A 16,614-nucleotide genomic window follows, 5' to 3' on the forward strand; every position below is an offset into this window, starting at 1 on the left:
GCTATAAGCATTATGGTCTGACACTTGTTGCGCTAAAGCCTCCAACCAGAAAGTGGAAGCTGCAGCAACATCAGCCAAAGAAATAGCAGGTCTAAGAAGATTACCTGAACATAAATAAGCTCTCCTTAGAAAGGATTCAAGCTTCCTATCTAAAGAATCCTTAAAGGAAGTACTATCTGCCGTAGGAATAGTAATACATTTAGCAAGAGTAGAGATAGCCCCATCAACTTTGGGGATTTTGTCCCAAAACTCTAATCTATCAGATGGCACAGAGTACAATTTCTTAAACCTTGGAGAAGGAGTAAATGAAGTACCCAGACTATTCCATTCCCTAGAAATTACTTCTGAAATAGCATCAGGAACCAAAAACTTCTGGAATAACTACATGAGGTTTAAAAACTGAATTTAAACGCTTAGCAGATTTAGTATCAAGAGGACTGGACTCCTCCATATCTAATGCAATCAACACTTCTTTAAGTAAAGAACGAATAAACTCCATCTTAAACAAATATGAAGATTTATCAGTGTCAATATCTGAGGCAGAATCTTCTGAACCAGATAGATCCTCATCAGAAACAGATAAGTCAGAATGATGGCGGTCACTTAAAAATTCATCTGAAATATGAGAAGTTTTAAAAGACCTTTTACGTTTACTGGAAGGAGGAATAACAGACAGAGCCTTCCTAATAGAATTAGAAACAAATTCTTTTACATTAACAGGGACATCCTGAACATTAGATGTTGAAGGAAAAACAACAGGTAAAGGATTATTACTAATAGAGACATTATCTGCGTTAGAAAGTTTATCATGACAACTAACACAAACTACAGCCGGAGGAACAGTTACCAAAAGTTTACAACAAATGCACTTAGCTTTGGTAGAACCGACATCAGGCAGCGTCTTTCCAGAAGTAGATTTTGATCCAGGGTCAGGTTGTGACATCTTGCAATATGTAATAAAAAAAACAACATATAAAGCAAAATTATCAAATTCCTTAAATGACAGTTTCAGGAATGGGAAAAAAAATGCAAAATAAACAAGCCTCTAGCAACCAGAAGCAACAAAAAAGTGAGACTTAAATAATGTGAAAAAAAGTGGAAGTATGACGCCCACATTTTTGGCGCCAAGTACGGCGCCCACATTTTTTGGCACAAAAAAAACGTCTAACACACATGCGCCAAAAAATGACGCAACCACGAACAAACTTACGGCGTCAACTATGGCACCGGAAATGACAAAATTTTGCGCCAAAAAAGTTTGCACCAAAAATGACGCAATAAATTGAAGCATTTTCTGCCCCCGCGAGCCTAACAGCCCACAGGGAAAAAAGTCAATTGAAAATTTTTAAGGTAAGAAAAATATAATTATTCATATGCATTATCCCAAAATAATGAAACTGACAGTCTGAAATAAGGAATACTGATTATCCTGAATCATGGCAAATATAAGTTTTAACACATATATTTAGAACTTTACATATAAAGTGCCCAACCATAGCTTTGAGTGTCATAAATAGAAATAAGATTTTACTTACCCCAAGACACTCATCTACATATAGTAGATAGCCAAACCAGTACTGAAACGAGAATCAGTAGAGGTAATGGTATATATGAGTATATCGCCGATCTGAAAAGGGAAGTAGGAGAAGAAATCTTTACGACCGATAACAGAGAACCTATGAAATAGATCCCCTAGAGGAAGACCATTGTATTCAAATAGGCAATACTCTTCACATCCCTCTGACATGAGAGGAAAACTGGGCTTCAGCCTGCTGCGAAGCGCATATCAACGTAGAATCTAGCACAAACTTACTTCACCACCTCCATGGGAGGCAAAGTTTGTAAAACTGAATTGTGGGTGTGGTGAGGGGTGTGGTATTTATAGGCATTATAGGCATTATGAGGTTTGGGAAACTTTGCCCCTCCTGGTAGGAATGTATATCCCATACGTCACTAGCTCAAATGGACTCTTGCTAATTACATGAAAGAAATACTATCTGTCTTGAATAGACAGGGCGGGCCGTGGACTCGGTACATTGCAAAAGAAAGAAATTTATCAGGTAAGCATAAATTTTGTTTTCTTTTGCAAGATGTACCAAGTCCACGGATTCATCCTTACTTGTGGGATACCAATACCAATACCAAAGCTTTAGGACACGGATGAAGGGAGGGACAAGACAGGAACCTAAACGGAAGATACCACTGCTTGCAAAACCTCTCTCCCAAAAATAGCCTCCGCAGAAGCAAAAGTATCAAATTTGTAAAATTTGGAAAAGGTATGAAGCAAAGACCAAGTCGCAGCCTTACAAATCTATTCAACAGAAGCATCATTTTAAAAAACCCATGTGGAAGCCACCGCTCTAGTAGAGTGAGCAGTAATTCTTTCAGGAGGCTGCTGTCCAGCAGTCTCATAAGCCAAACGGATGATGCTTTTCAGCCAAAAGGAAATAGAGGTAGCCGTAGCCTTTTGACCCCTACGTTTCCCAGAATAGACAACAAAGAAGATGATTGACGAAAATCTTTGGTTGCCTGCAAATAGAACTTCAAAGCACGAACCACGCCCAAGTTGTGCAATAAACGTTCCTTCTTAGAAGGATTAGCCAAACCTTTTTTGCAGAAAAAATGACTGAACATACCTCATTGCTGTATAGCAAGAAACAATTCCTCACACTGAAGTTTTCCTGTACTCCTCAGCTTGTGTGGGAACAGCAGTGGACCTTAGTTACAAATGCTAAGATCATCATCCTCCAGGCAGAAATCTTCATCTATGTCCTGCCTGAGAGTAAATAGTACAACACCGGTACCATTTAAAAATAAACTCTTGATTGAAGATAAAATAAAACTACCAGTTTAACACCTCTTTCACTTTACCCTACCTGCTTAGAGCCGGCAAAGAGAATGACTGGGGGGTGGAGTTAAGGGGGGAGCTATATAGACAGCTCTGCTGTGGTGCTCTCTTTGCCACTTCCTGTTAGGAAGGATAATATCCCACAAGCAAGGATGAATCCGTGGACTCGGTACATCTTGCAAAAGAAATGTGTTAATGCAATCCAAAGTTACAAAAAACTTAAAGGAACACTAAAGTCAGAATTAAACATGATTCAAATTGTGCACACAATTTTAAACACCTCTTCAGTTCACTTGCATTATCAAAGTGTCCATAAATCTTTTTATATGCACACTTTGAGGCACAAGCTCCGACTGAGCATGTGCAAGAATTCATTATATAGGTATATGCATTTTGCGATTGGCTGATGGCTGTCACATAAATGCAAAGGGAAGGAAAATAGAACCAACTAAGTTAGTCAGAAAATAGAACAAAAAAAATATGCTTTCACGTTGTCTTTTTATTATGCACTGATTATGCACTTCTACTAAATTTAATGGTCCTTTTAAAACTGGTGGTTAACAGTCCAGCAGCTATAATACATTTATATATTATAACAAGTGTGTATACACATACTTAAGTGTTTTATAAAAATTACCTGTGCACAGGTTTCTTCAGGCGAAGTTACACTGACACCAAACAAAACTGCAAGATCTAATGTGTAAACTGTGAATTTTTCTAAAGCATGGATAACAGCAGGAGCCAGATGTGATCCTTGGCCAAGTCCTGGTTTCCCAGCCAGCAAAAGCCTGGGCCTGTATGAAGTTGGTTGATGATATGCACTCCTAAATTAATAAAAAAAAAAAAAAATATGCATAAGGACACACACATTTACCCGATACATTTATTTCTTTTAGTATGGCGAGCGTCAACAAATCACCACATATGGGATATATTTCCTCTCCACCAGGAGAAGCATAACACCATTACACTGAAGAGATTCCAAGTAGAGTAGGAGAGCTAGAAAATAGGAAGAGACCAAAGTCGAGCAAAACAGGACCTAACACCAATATAACTTAAGAAATGAGTGTGGTTGTTTACTTTTCATGCACTCATTTTGTTTTCTTTAAAATGGTGAGAGCCCACAAATCAACACATGTGGGATCTTATACTCAAGTTCATATGACTAAAAAGGACTTCCACAATGGCCAGCAGTACTTTCAAACCGAAAGTCAAGGAATAAAAAAAAAGTATTTATTATTAACCTGAATTTGGCGTGGTACAATACTACATAGACTGGTGGAATGATTAATATAGTTATTTCTTATATTAATGCCATACAGATCTATCAATCTGTGAAGAAATACTCTGTTTCTGGTAAATATTTGGAATTCAGAGAAAAAAATGTTTTTGTTGGGATGGTTACTCATTAAATCATACCCTACCCCCTCCAAAAATGGCTTTTTTTCTGGCAGTGGGCAGGCACGATAGTTGTATGCGACTATTAGGAGACTTAAGGGTTAATCTCCTTCAAGTAGAGGAAGGAGTTAACTCTTTTGGGGGCTCAGATTTTATGAATCACATATTGGAAATTGTGAAACGTACTTTGTGCACCATTCCTATTGTAATGTCTACAAGTGTTCTTAGTAACATATAAATTAATTCACAAATTCTTGTAAGTCAGTAGTGGAATCTATTAGGAGAGCATGCTCTCTCTTTCTCTCTCTCAAGCAACGCCATCCCTATGGGGATAGATGTTTCCAGTAAAACGGAGTGGTACCGTATCTGCTCTGTAAAAACACATGAGGATATTTTATTTTACTGGTATTTCGCTTTAGCTTTTCCGCATAATGAAGTGCGATGGATGCGCGCTTCATTCCCTTGCTGGTTTTTGGTCCCGCCTTTGTCTTCTCAGAGATATGCAGCAGCACCATTTTAGGTTATTCTGAGTCAGCATATGTAACCCCTCGTTCTCCGGCTGATAACAGAGCATTAAATAACAAACAGTGACGGGGTTGCCTTGAAATGCCAGAGCCTATTTTTGGTCCCAGTCCGGCCCTGGCCTAAATTAGTTTGTAATACCTTCAAATCAAGTGAACACTAGATGTAGATTTTAGGGAATAGCCAGTGGCAGAGGAAGGTGAATTTTAAACTTACCTGCATAATCTTTCACTATCTTCCATCAAAGCAGCTATAGACAGCATTCAGTTGAAAGCCCTTTTGACTACTAGCAAAACTCCAAGGAACTAGGTAACAGCAGCACTATCAGGGGAATGCTAGATAAATAGATACTTTAACTGTGGGGGCCTGTCACATCTCCACACTGGGAAGAGATTGCTCACTGCCTGGCTCAACGCCTGTCTACTTCTTTGTATGTGTCACAGATCGGATAGAGAATCCATATCACTCAATTATGAAGGCAGAACAATTCAGCGTTGCATCTACGCCATGCTGTAGTCAAAACATATTTGAGGAATACTGAAAAATGGAGTGGAGTAAAGCTCTTTGATGTAAAGGTGATTTGCATCCTCCAAGTATTGTTTACATGTGATTTGTGAACTCTCACCATTACTTGAAAGAAAACAATTTATGCTTACCAGATAAATTCCTTTCCTTCCTGGCAGGGAGAGTCCACGACTTCATTCCTTACTATTGGAAAATACAACACCTGGCCACCAGGAGGAGGCAAAGACACCCCAGCCAAAAGCTTAAATATCCCTCCCACTTCCCCTATCCCCCATTCATTTTGCCGAGGGAACAAGGAAAAATAGGAGAAACATCAGGGTATAAAAGGTGCCAGAAGAAATAATATAAAAGGGAGCAGCCCATCAAAAAAGAAAAAAACATTATGGGCGGGGTCGTGGACTCTGCCTGCCAGGAAGGAAAGGAATTTATCTGGTAAGCATAAATTATGTTTTCCTTCCATAAGGCAGGGAGAGTCCACAACTTCATTCCTTACTGTTGGGAAAACTAAATATTTCCTTTCCCTTGTGTATTTATTTTATCATCAGTATAATCTATAGCACTACATTTCCCTATTGTGTAGGATATACCTAATTTTATCTTTATTTTTTCTGTGCATTAAACCTGTGCATCCCTAGTGGGTCCTAAAATAGCATTTAGCGCTGCCCTTACTTGGTGTGTTTTGTTCTTCTTTTCTGACCCTCAGGGAGGTAGGGTCTTTTTTGAGAGTTCAGCAATATTGAAGGTATTGAGTATTTCAGATTCCTTGTTTATCATATACTGTGTTGGGAAAACTATACACAATCTACAGAAGACACAATGAAAAACGGAAGGGAACACAAAAAAGCTGCGGAATCTGTTGGTGCTCTACAACTAACCAATAATAATAATAATAAAGAGGCGGACCCTATTCAAAGGGCACCACAGGCTCCAAAACTTTTCTCCCGAAAGCTGCTTCAGCCAACGCAAACATATCAAACTTGTAAAATTTAGAAAAAGTGTGTAAGGAGGACCAGGAAGCCACCTTACAAATCTGATCCATTGAGGCTTTGTTCTTAAAAGACCAAAAGGAAGCCACTGCTCTAGTGGAATGAGCCGTTATCCTCTCAGGAGGCTGCCGTCCCGCTGTCTCATAAGCTAAGCGGATGACACTCTTCAACCAGAAAGATAGAGAAGTCTTAGTAGCCTTCTGCCCCTTACGCTTCCCTGAATAGATGACAAACAAAGGGGAAGATTGTCTGAATTCCTTAGTAGCCTGAAGATAGAACTTCAAGGCACGAACCAAATCTAGATTATGAAGCAAACGTTCTTTGCTGAAGAAGGATTAGGACACAAGGAACGAACAATAATTTCTTTTAAATTAATTATACGATTCAACACCACCTTAGGGAGGAACCCTAGTTTAGAGAGTAAAACCGCCTTATCAGCATGAAAAACCAGATAAGAGGGATCACATTGCAAAGCAGAAGTATCAGAAACCTTCAAAGATAACAATTTAATGTCAAGAGTATGCATAGGCTAAAATGGAGCCTGCTGCAAAATACTAAGAACAAGATAGTGGCTCCAAGGCAGAGCCCCAGATCTAAACACAGGTCTGATCCTAGCCAGAGCCTTAAAGGACTGCACATCTGGAAGCTCAGCCAATCTTTTTTGAAGTAACACCGACAGAGCAAATATCTGTCCCTTCAGGGAACTAGCAGATACGCACTTCTCCAGTCCATCCTGGAGGAAAGCTAAAATTCTGGCAACCTTAACCTTATGCCAGGAAAAGCCACGTTCTTCACACCAGTACCAGTAAGTCCTCCACACTTTATGGTAGATACAACGAGTAACTGGCATACGAGTTTGAACCAGAACGTCGATAACACTCTCAGAGAACCCCCTTTTGGCTAAGACTAAGTATTCACTCTCCACACAGTCAGCCTCAGAGAATCTAGATTTTGATGAATGAAGGGACCCTGTATCAGCAGATCTCTGCGACAAGGTAACCTCCACTGAGGAAATGAGGACATCCCCACCAGATCAGCAAACCACGTCCTTCATGGCCACGATGGAGCAATCAAAATCACAGATGCTCACTCCTGCTTGATGCGAGTCATCACACAAGGGAGACGGGATAATGGAGGAAAAAGATATACGAGACTGAACCTCCATGGTACTGATGGGGCATCTATCAATTCCACCTGATGATCCCTTGATCCCTTGACCCGTATCTGGGTAGCTTGGTATTTAGGCGGGATGCCATGAGATCCATCTCCAGCATCCCCCAATCGCAGCTTATCTCTGCAAACACCTTGGGATGAAGAGACCATTCCCATGGGTGAAAGGCTTGCCTGCTGAGGAAGTCCACTTCCCAGTTGTCCACACCCGGAATGTGGATCGCTGACAGCGTACATTTGCGAGTCTCTGCCCACTCTAGTATCTGAGATACTTCTCTCATTGCCAAGAAACATCTCGTTCCCTCCTGATGGTTGATATAGGCAACCAAAGTTATATTGTCTGATTGGAATCTGATAAACTGGGACGAACCCAGAAGGGGGCCAAGCATTCAAGGAATTGAAGATTGCCCGGAGTTCCAAAATATTGATCGGAAGTGAGGAGGACTCCTGAGTCCACAGACCTTGTGCCTTCTTGGCACCCCAAACAGCTCCCAGCCGGAAAGGTTTGTGTCCGTAGTCACAATCTCCCAGGATGGTCTCAAAAAGCACGTGCCTTGGGACAGATGATCTGGACAGAGCTACCAGGAGAGCGAGTCTCACGGCAGGCTGTCCAGCACAATCTGTTGAAACAGATCTGAATGGTCGCCATTCCATTGTCTCAGCATGCATAGTTGTAAGGGTCTGAGATGGAATCTGGCAAAAGGAATGACGTCCATGCAGGACACCAGTTGTCCGATTACTTCCATACACTGAGCCACTGAGGGTCTCGAGGAGGCCTGGAGGGCAAGAAATGTAGAAGTTAGCTTGCAACTTCTCTGATCTGTGAGGAATATTCTCATGAATATGGAGTCTAATATAGTTCCCAGGAAAATTCACCCTTGTACTTTTCCAAGTTTATCTTCCAACCATGTGATTGAAGAAGACTGAGAAGGGACTCAATGTTCTTCTGCTAGACGAAAAGATGGTGCCTGTACCAAGATATTGTCCAGGTAAGGCGATACTGCAATACCTTGTGTTCTGGCAACGGCTAGAAGAGCCCCCAGAACCTTTGTAAATATCCTTGGAGCAGTAGCTAGGTAAAACAGAAGAGCTATGAACTGGAAGTGTTGATCCAGAAAAGCAAACCTCAGGAACTGAAAATGTTAACTGTGAATCGGGACGTGAAGGTATGCATCCTTCAGGTCTATTGTGGTCATACACTGTCCTTCCTGAACCAGAGGCAGGATTGACTGTATTATTTACATCTTGAAAGAAGGAACACTCAGAAACTTGTTTAGGCATTGTAGGTCCAGAATTGGACGGAAAGTTCCTTCCTTCTTTGGAATCGCGAAAAGGTTTGAATAAAACCCCAAACCTCTTTCTGCTGTAGGTATGGGGACAATTACTCCTAGAGAGGAGAGATCCTGTACGCAACCTAAGAAGGCAGCCATCTTTTCTGGCCTTGTCGAAAGACTGCAGTAGGAATCGCCCCTGGGAGGATGAGACTTGTATCCTATCTTGTGTATCCGTGAGATACAACCTCCAGGACCCAAGGATCCTGTACATCCTGGTAACCAAGCGTCTGAAAAACAGAATTTATGTTTACCTGATAAATTACTTTCTCCAACGGTGTGTCCGGTCCACGGCGTCATCCTTACTTGTGGGATATTCTCTTCCCCAACAGGAAATGGCAAAGAGCCCAGCAAAGCTGGTCACATGATCCCTCCTAGGCTCCGCCTACCCCAGTCATTCGACCGACGTTAAGGAGGAATATTAGCATAGGAGAAACCATATGGTACCGTGGTGACTGTAGTTAAAGAAAATAAATTATCAGACCTGATTAAAAAAAAAAAACCAGGGCGGGCCGTGGACCGGACACACCGTTGGAGAAAGTAATTTATCAGGTAAACATAAATTCTGTTTTCTCCAACATAGGTGTGTCCGGTCCACGGCGTCATCCTTACTTGTGGGAACCAATACCAAAGCTTTAGGACACGGATGAAGGGAGGGAGCAAATCAGGTCACCTAAATGGAAGGCACCACGGCTTGCAAAACCTTTCTCCCAAAAATAGCCTCAGAAGAAGCAAAAGTATCAAACTTGTAAAATTTGGTAAAAGTGTGCAGGGAAGACCAAGTCGCTGCCCTACATATCTGATCAACAGAAGCCTCGTTCTTGAAGGCCCAAGTGGAAGCCACAGCCCTAGTGGAATGAGCTGTGATTCTTTCGGGAGGCTGCCGTCCGGCAGTCTCGTAAGCCAATCTGATGATGCTTTTAATCCAAAAAGAGAGAGAGGTAGAAGTTGCTTTTTGACCTCTCCTTTTACCGGAATAAACAAACAAGGAAGATGTTTGTCTAAAATCCTTTGTAGCATCCAAATAGAATTTTAGAGCGCGAACAACATCCAAATTGTGCAACAAACGTTCCTTCTTTGAAACTGGTTTCGGACACAGAGAAGGTACGATAATCTCCTGGTTAATGTTTTTGTTAGAAACAACTTTTGGAAGAAAACCAGGTTTAGTACGTAAAACCACCTTATCTGCATGGAACACCAGATAAGGAGGAGAACACTGCAGAGCAGATAATTCTGAAACTCTTCTGGCAGAAGAAATTGCAACTAAAAACAAAACTTTCCAAGATAATAACTTAATATCAACGGAATGCAAGGGTTCAAACGGAACCCCCTGAAGAACTGAAAGAACTAAATTGAGACTCCAAGGAGGAGTCAAAGGTTTGTAAACAGGCTTGATTCTAACCAGAGCCTGAACAAAGGCTTGAACATCTGGCACAGCAGCCAGTTTTTTGTGAAGTAACACCGACAAGGCAGAAATCTGTCCCTTCAGGGAACTTGCAGATAATCCCTTTTCCAATCCTTCTTGAAGGAAGGATAGAATCCTAGGAATCTTAACCTTGTCCCAAGGGAATCCTTTAGATTCACACCAACAGATATATTTTTTCCAAATTTTGTGGTAAATCTTTCTAGTTACAGGCTTTCTAGCCTGAACAAGAGTATCGATAACAGAATCTGAGAACCCTCGTTTCGATAAACTCAAGCGTTCAATCTCCAAGCAGTCAGCTGGAGTGAAACCAGATTCGGATGTTCGAACGGACCCTGAACAAGCAGGTCTCGTCTCAAAGGTAGCTTCCAAGGTGGAGCCGATGACATATTCACCAGATCTGCATACCAAGTCCTGCGTGGCCACGCAGGAGCTATCAAGATCACCGACGCCCTCTCCTGATTGATCCTGGCTACCAGCCTGGGGATGAGAGGAAACGGCGGGAACACATAAGCTAGTTTGAAGGTCCAAGGTGCTACTAGTGCATCCACTAGAGCCGCCTTGGGATCCCTGGATCTGGACCCGTAGCAAGGAACTTTGAAGTTCTGACGAGAGGCCATCAGATCCATGTCTGGAATGCCCCACAGCTGAGTGACTTGGGCAAAGATTTCCGGATGGAGTTCCCACTCCCCCGGATGCAATGTCTGACGACTCAGAAAATCCGCTTCCCAATTTTCCACTCCTGGGATGTGGATAGCAGACAGGTGGCAGGAGTGAGACTCCGCCCATAGAATGATTTTGGTCACTTCTTCCATCGCTAGGGAACTCCTTGTTCCCCCCTGATGGTTGATGTACGCAACAGTTGTCATGTTGTCTGATTGAAACCGTATGAACTTGGCCCTCGCTAGCTGAGGCCAAGCCTTGAGAGCATTGAATATCGCTCTCAGTTCCAGAATATTTATCGGTAGAAGAGATTCTTCCCGAGACCAAAGACCCTGAGCTTTCAGGGCTCCCCAGACCGCGCCCCAGCCCATCAGACTGGCGTCGGTCGTGACAATGACCCACTCTGGTCTGCGGAATGTCATCCCTTGTGACAGGTTGTCCAGGGACAGCCACCAACGGAGTGAGTCTCTGGTCCTCTGATTTACTTGTATCTTCGGAGACAAGTCTGTATAGTCCCCATTCCACTGACTGAGCATGCACAGTTGTAATGGTCTTAGATGAATGCGCGCAAAAGGAACTATGTCCATTGCCGCTACCATCAACCCGATCACTTCCATGCACTGAGCTATGGAAGGAAGAGGAACGGAATGAAGTATCCGACAAGAGTCTAGAAGTTTTGTTTTTCTGGCCTCTGTCAGAAAAATCCTCATTTCTAAGGAGTCTATTATTGTTCCCAAGAAGGGAACCCTTGTTGACGGGGATAGAGAACTCTTTTCCACGTTCACTTTCCATCCGTGAGATCTGAGAAAGGCCAGGACAATGTCCGTGTGAGCCTTTGCTTGAGGAAGGGACGACGCTTGAATCAGAATGTCGTCCAAGTAAGGTACTACAGCAATGCCCCTTGGTCTTAGCACAGCTAGAAGGGACCCTAGTACTTTTGTGAAAATCCTTGGAGCAGTGGCTAATCCGAAAGGAAGCGCCACGAACTGGTAATGTTTGTCCAGGAATGCGAACCTTAGGAACCGATGATGTTCCTTGTGGATAGGAATATGTAGATACGCATCCTTTAAATCCACCGTGGTCATGAATTGACCTTCCTGGATGGAAGGAAGAATAGTTCGAATGGTTTCCATCTTGAACGATGGAACCTTGAGAAACTTGTTTAAGATCTTGAGATCTAAGATTGGTCTGAACGTTCCCTCTTTTTTGGGAACTATGAACAGATTGGAGTAGAACCCCATCCCTTGTTCTCTTAATGGAACAGGATGAATCACTCCCATTTTTAACAGGTCTTCTACACAATGTAAGAATGCCTGTCTTTTTATGTGGTCTGAAGACAACTGAGACCTGTGGAACCTCCCCCTTGGGGGAAGTCCCTTGAATTCCAGAAGATAACCTTGGGAGACTATTTCTAGCGCCCAAGGATCCAGAACATCTCTTGCCCAAGCCTGAGCGAAGAGAGAGAGTCTGCCCCCCACCAGATCCGGTCCCGGATCGGGGGCCAACATTTCATGCTGTCTTGGTAGCAGTGGCAGGTTTCTTGGCCTGCTTTCCCTTGTTCCAGCCTTGCATTGGTCTCCAAGCTGGCTTGGCTTGAGAAGTATTACCCTCTTGCTTAGAGGACGTAGCACCTTGGGCTTGTTAACAATGTCCGCCACCCGCTTGGGTATAGGAAAAGCTTCTGGGAGCCCCGGCACCTCTAGGAACTTGTCCATTTTACATAGTTTCTCTGGGATGACCAACTTGTCACAATCATCCAAAGTGGATAATACCTCCTTAAGCAGAATGCGGAGATGTTCCAACTTAAATTTAAATGCAATCACATCAGGTTCAGCCTGTTGAGAAATGTTCCCTGAATCAGTAATTTCTCCCTCAGACAAAACCTCCCTGGCCCCATCAGACTGGGTTAGGGGCCCTTCGGAAATATTATTATCAGCGTCGTCATGCTCTTCAGTATCTAAAACAGAGCAGCCGCGCTTACGCTGATAAGTGTTCATTTTGGCTAAAATGTTTTTGACAGAATTATCCATTACAGCCGTTAATTGTTGCATTGTAAGGAGTATTGGCGCGCTAGATGTACTAGGGGCCTCCTGAGTGGGCAAGACTCGTGTAGACGAAGGAGGGAATGATGCAGTACCATGCTTACTCCCCTCACTTGAGGAATCATCTTGGGCATCATTGTCATTATCACATAAATCACATTTATTTAAATGAATAGGAATTCTGGCTTCCCCACATTCAGAACACAGTCTATCTGGAAGTTCAGACATGTTAAACAGGCATAAACTTGATAACAAGTACAAAAAACGTTTTAAAATAAAACCGTTACTGTCACTTTAAATTTTAAACTGAACACACTTTATTACTGCAATTGCGAAAAAACATGAAGGAATTGTTCAAAATTCACCAAATTTTCACCACAGTGTCTTAAAGACTTAAAAGTATTGCACACCAAATTTGGAAGCTTTAACCCTTAAAATAACGGAACCGGAGCCGTTTTGAACTTTAACCCCTTTACAGTCCCTGGTATCTGCTTTGCTGAGACCCAACCAAGCCCAAAGGGGAATACGATACCAAATGACGCCTTCAGAAAGTCTTTTCTAAGTATCAGAGCTCCTCTCACATGCGACTGCATGCCATGCCTCTCAAAAACAAGTGCGCAACACCGGCGCGAAAATGAGGCTCTGCTTATGCTTTGGGAAAGCCCCTAAAGAATAAGGTGTCTAATACAGTGCCTGCCGATATTATTATATCAAAATACCCAGATAAAATGATTCCTCAAGGCTAAATATGTGTTAATAATGAATCGATTTAGCCCAGAAAAAGTCTACAGTCTTAATAAGCCCTTGTGAAGCCCTTATTTACTTGCTGAATAAACATGGCTTACCGGATCCCATAGGGAAAATGACAGCTTCCAGCATTACATCGTCTTGTTAGAATGTGTCATACCTCAAGCAGCAAGAGACTGCACACTGTTCCCCCAACTGAAGTTAATTGCTCTCAACAGTCCTGTGTGGAACAGCCATGGATTTTAGTGACGGTTGCTAAAATCATTTTCCTCATACAAACAGAAATCTTCATCTCTTTTCTGTTTCTGAGTAAATAGTACATACCAGCACTATTTCAAAATAACAAACTCTTGATTGAATAATAAAAACTACAGTTAAACACTAAAAAACTCTAAGCCATCTCCGTGGAGATGTTGCCTGTACAACGGCAAAGAGAATGACTGGGGTAGGCGGAGCCTAGGAGGGATCATGTGACCAGCTTTGCTGGGCTCTTTGCCATTTCCTGTTGGGGAAGAGAATATCCCACAAGTAAGGATGACGCCGTGGACCGGACACACCTATGTTGGAGAAAAAGACAGTCTGTCCCCAACTCGATCCGATCCCGGATCGGAGGCTGCCCCTTCATGCCGATTTGTTCTTGGCAGACTTTTTAGTCTGTTTGGACTTATTCAAGGAGTGAGCCGGCTTCCAAGTACTTTTGAGCTGCTCAGATTTGGAAGAGGACTGCTGTTGCGACTTGTCAGCACGAAAATTAGACACCTGCCATCCCTTAGGCCTATTCTTCAAATCCTGCGGTAGGAAGGCACCTTTCCCATATTCACATCACATATGAAGTTAGCAATTCTCAGCGCCTTAATCATCTCCTTAATATCCTAGAGGGGAGTCTCCACCGCAATGATTTCCGACAGAATGTCGCACCACTAGGTAGCTGCTCCAGCAACCGTGGCTACAGCTGCTGCCGGTTTAAATAAAAAAAATAAAAAAACCTTATGATGAAACATCTTCGTCAGAAAAATGTCCATTCTTTTAACCATAGGCTCTCTAAAAGAAGAACTATCCTCCAGAGGGATAGTAGTATGCTTAGCCAGCATGGAGATAGCGCATCCACCTTCGGGATGGAGCCCCACAAATTTAATTGAGAGTCAGGGACCAGGAATAATTTTTTAAAAGTAGACGAGGGGGGAAAAAGAAGTTCCTACTCTTTGCCATTCGTTACTAATAATGTTCGCTATCTTAACTGGCACAGGAAAAGTCAGAGGGACCTTCCTATCCTTGTAAACCCTGTCTAATTTAGGGATCTTAAGCTCCTTAGGGAGTGTAGCCTCTGTAACCTCTAGAGTAGACAGAACTTCCTTTAATAAAAACGAAGATGCGCAATTTCAAATCTAAAGGAGGGTTCCTCCGCTGAAGGAGGTTTAGTAACTGAAGTCATCAACTCATAAGTTCACCCTCTGAAGCTACAGAGGTTAACTGATCCTCGGAAAGCTGGGATATAGTAGCTAAATCCGACAAATATTTTGATGACTCTAGGTCAGGAGAACTATATTTAACCTTTCTCTTGCGTTTGTTAGAGCGAGGTAAGGCACTCAAGGCCGCAGACACCGCCGATTGTAACTGCGCGGTAAAGTCGTGTTGAGCCGCGAGGAACTGCATGTGGAGCGAGTAATGTAGAAAGGGCAATAATTTTTCGGGATCCAGATTTCTGAGAAGTAGATGGCTCAGAAGGGCTAATAGCGCTATGAGTATTAGCAGGCTTGTCTTTCTTCTTAGACTTTAAAACAGTGTTTAGGCAAATGGAAAAAAAATTAAGCAGACAGGCAAACCACAGCCTCTCCTCACAATATAAACAGGAATTATTAATAAGTACAGACGGTGCGGAACCTTCTAATGTAGTATCAGAGTCCTCCATAGCCTTGTATATACCCACAGAAGGATAATAAAAAAAAACGGCACCTTAATACTCAACACTTCAAAAATGAAAGAAAAAAAACTGGTACACAGATGAGTAGTTGGCTTACAGTAAAAGGCCACTATAAATGCAACTATGCTAATTGCATTGCTTGTTCCTACGTACGAACTGGCCAAACATTTCAGTCACGTGCCACTAACAAGGTATATAATCATGAAAGTTGTAGTACCTGTCGTAGTACTTATGTAATCTACCTTATTGAGTGTGTAAATTGTAGGCTACAATATACAGGTTGCACCACGGGAGGGGCCAGAACAAGAGTGAGGGAACATTTGAATAACATCATAAACAAGATTGAATGTTCAGACCTGTCATCAATTTTCATAACCAGAATGTTACCTCTTTTAGTTGGCAAGTCATAGAGATAGTGAGACCAAATCTAAGAGGAGGTGATAGAAACAGTCGGCTTCTGTATAGAGAATCTGTTTGGATCTTCCAGCTGCAAACTAGAAGACCATTAGGCTTAAATATTGAGGGGGATGTTATTAATTTCTGGAAAAGAAATTGAATCCAATCTCCACAATAGGTAATCTTCAGAATTTAAATATCAAAATAGGGCTCTATATTCGTAGCATTAAGCTATTATACAAGACCATTTATTAAGTATGTCTCTGAACTTAATCCTATGGAGTGTGTTTAAACCATTAGGGTTCATCGAATAAAGTCTAATAATCAAACTAGAAAGCATTGTCAAATAATGTTTGGTTATTGAGCCATTTAATTAAGCATCCAAGCATACGTGGATATTTTTAGGCACTATACATCATGAGCATGTTAAGGTCAAACCCAACTTAGTAAATTATCACAGAATATAGGATGTCAGCAACCCACACCCTTAAGATCAGAGCATACACTGATATCAACAGCTAGCCTATATTAATACACTGTAAAGTAGCTTAATACTTTTTAATAAATGAGAGTAATATACAAATATTGAGTTAAGAGGTCCCTTTTTAAATGAATTTATCATGCAGTTCATTGTCTATGATA

The 16,614-nt window shown here is 42.0% G+C and overlaps 1 protein-coding gene across 1 annotated transcript in view; it reads right to left on the bottom strand.

Annotated features, from left to right (window-relative positions):
• Positions 1 to 3,485: 3,485 nt before the first annotated feature.
• LOC128643740 (ATPase family AAA domain-containing protein 2-like) overlaps positions 3,486 to 16,614 on the bottom strand; it is a gene marked incomplete at its 3' end in the record, with an annotated part of 57,500 nt that continues 44,371 nt past the window's right edge. Inside the window, exon 4 of the mRNA XM_053696564.1 lies at positions 3,486 to 3,672. Within this exon, the coding sequence (XP_053552539.1) occupies positions 3,486 to 3,672 (187 nt within the window). The remainder of the gene's footprint in view (positions 3,673 to 16,614) is intronic.

This window comes from Bombina bombina, unplaced genomic scaffold (genome assembly GCF_027579735.1).
Source record: "Bombina bombina isolate aBomBom1 unplaced genomic scaffold, aBomBom1.pri scaffold_932, whole genome shotgun sequence".
Taxonomy (NCBI): domain Eukaryota; kingdom Metazoa; phylum Chordata; class Amphibia; order Anura; family Bombinatoridae; genus Bombina; species Bombina bombina.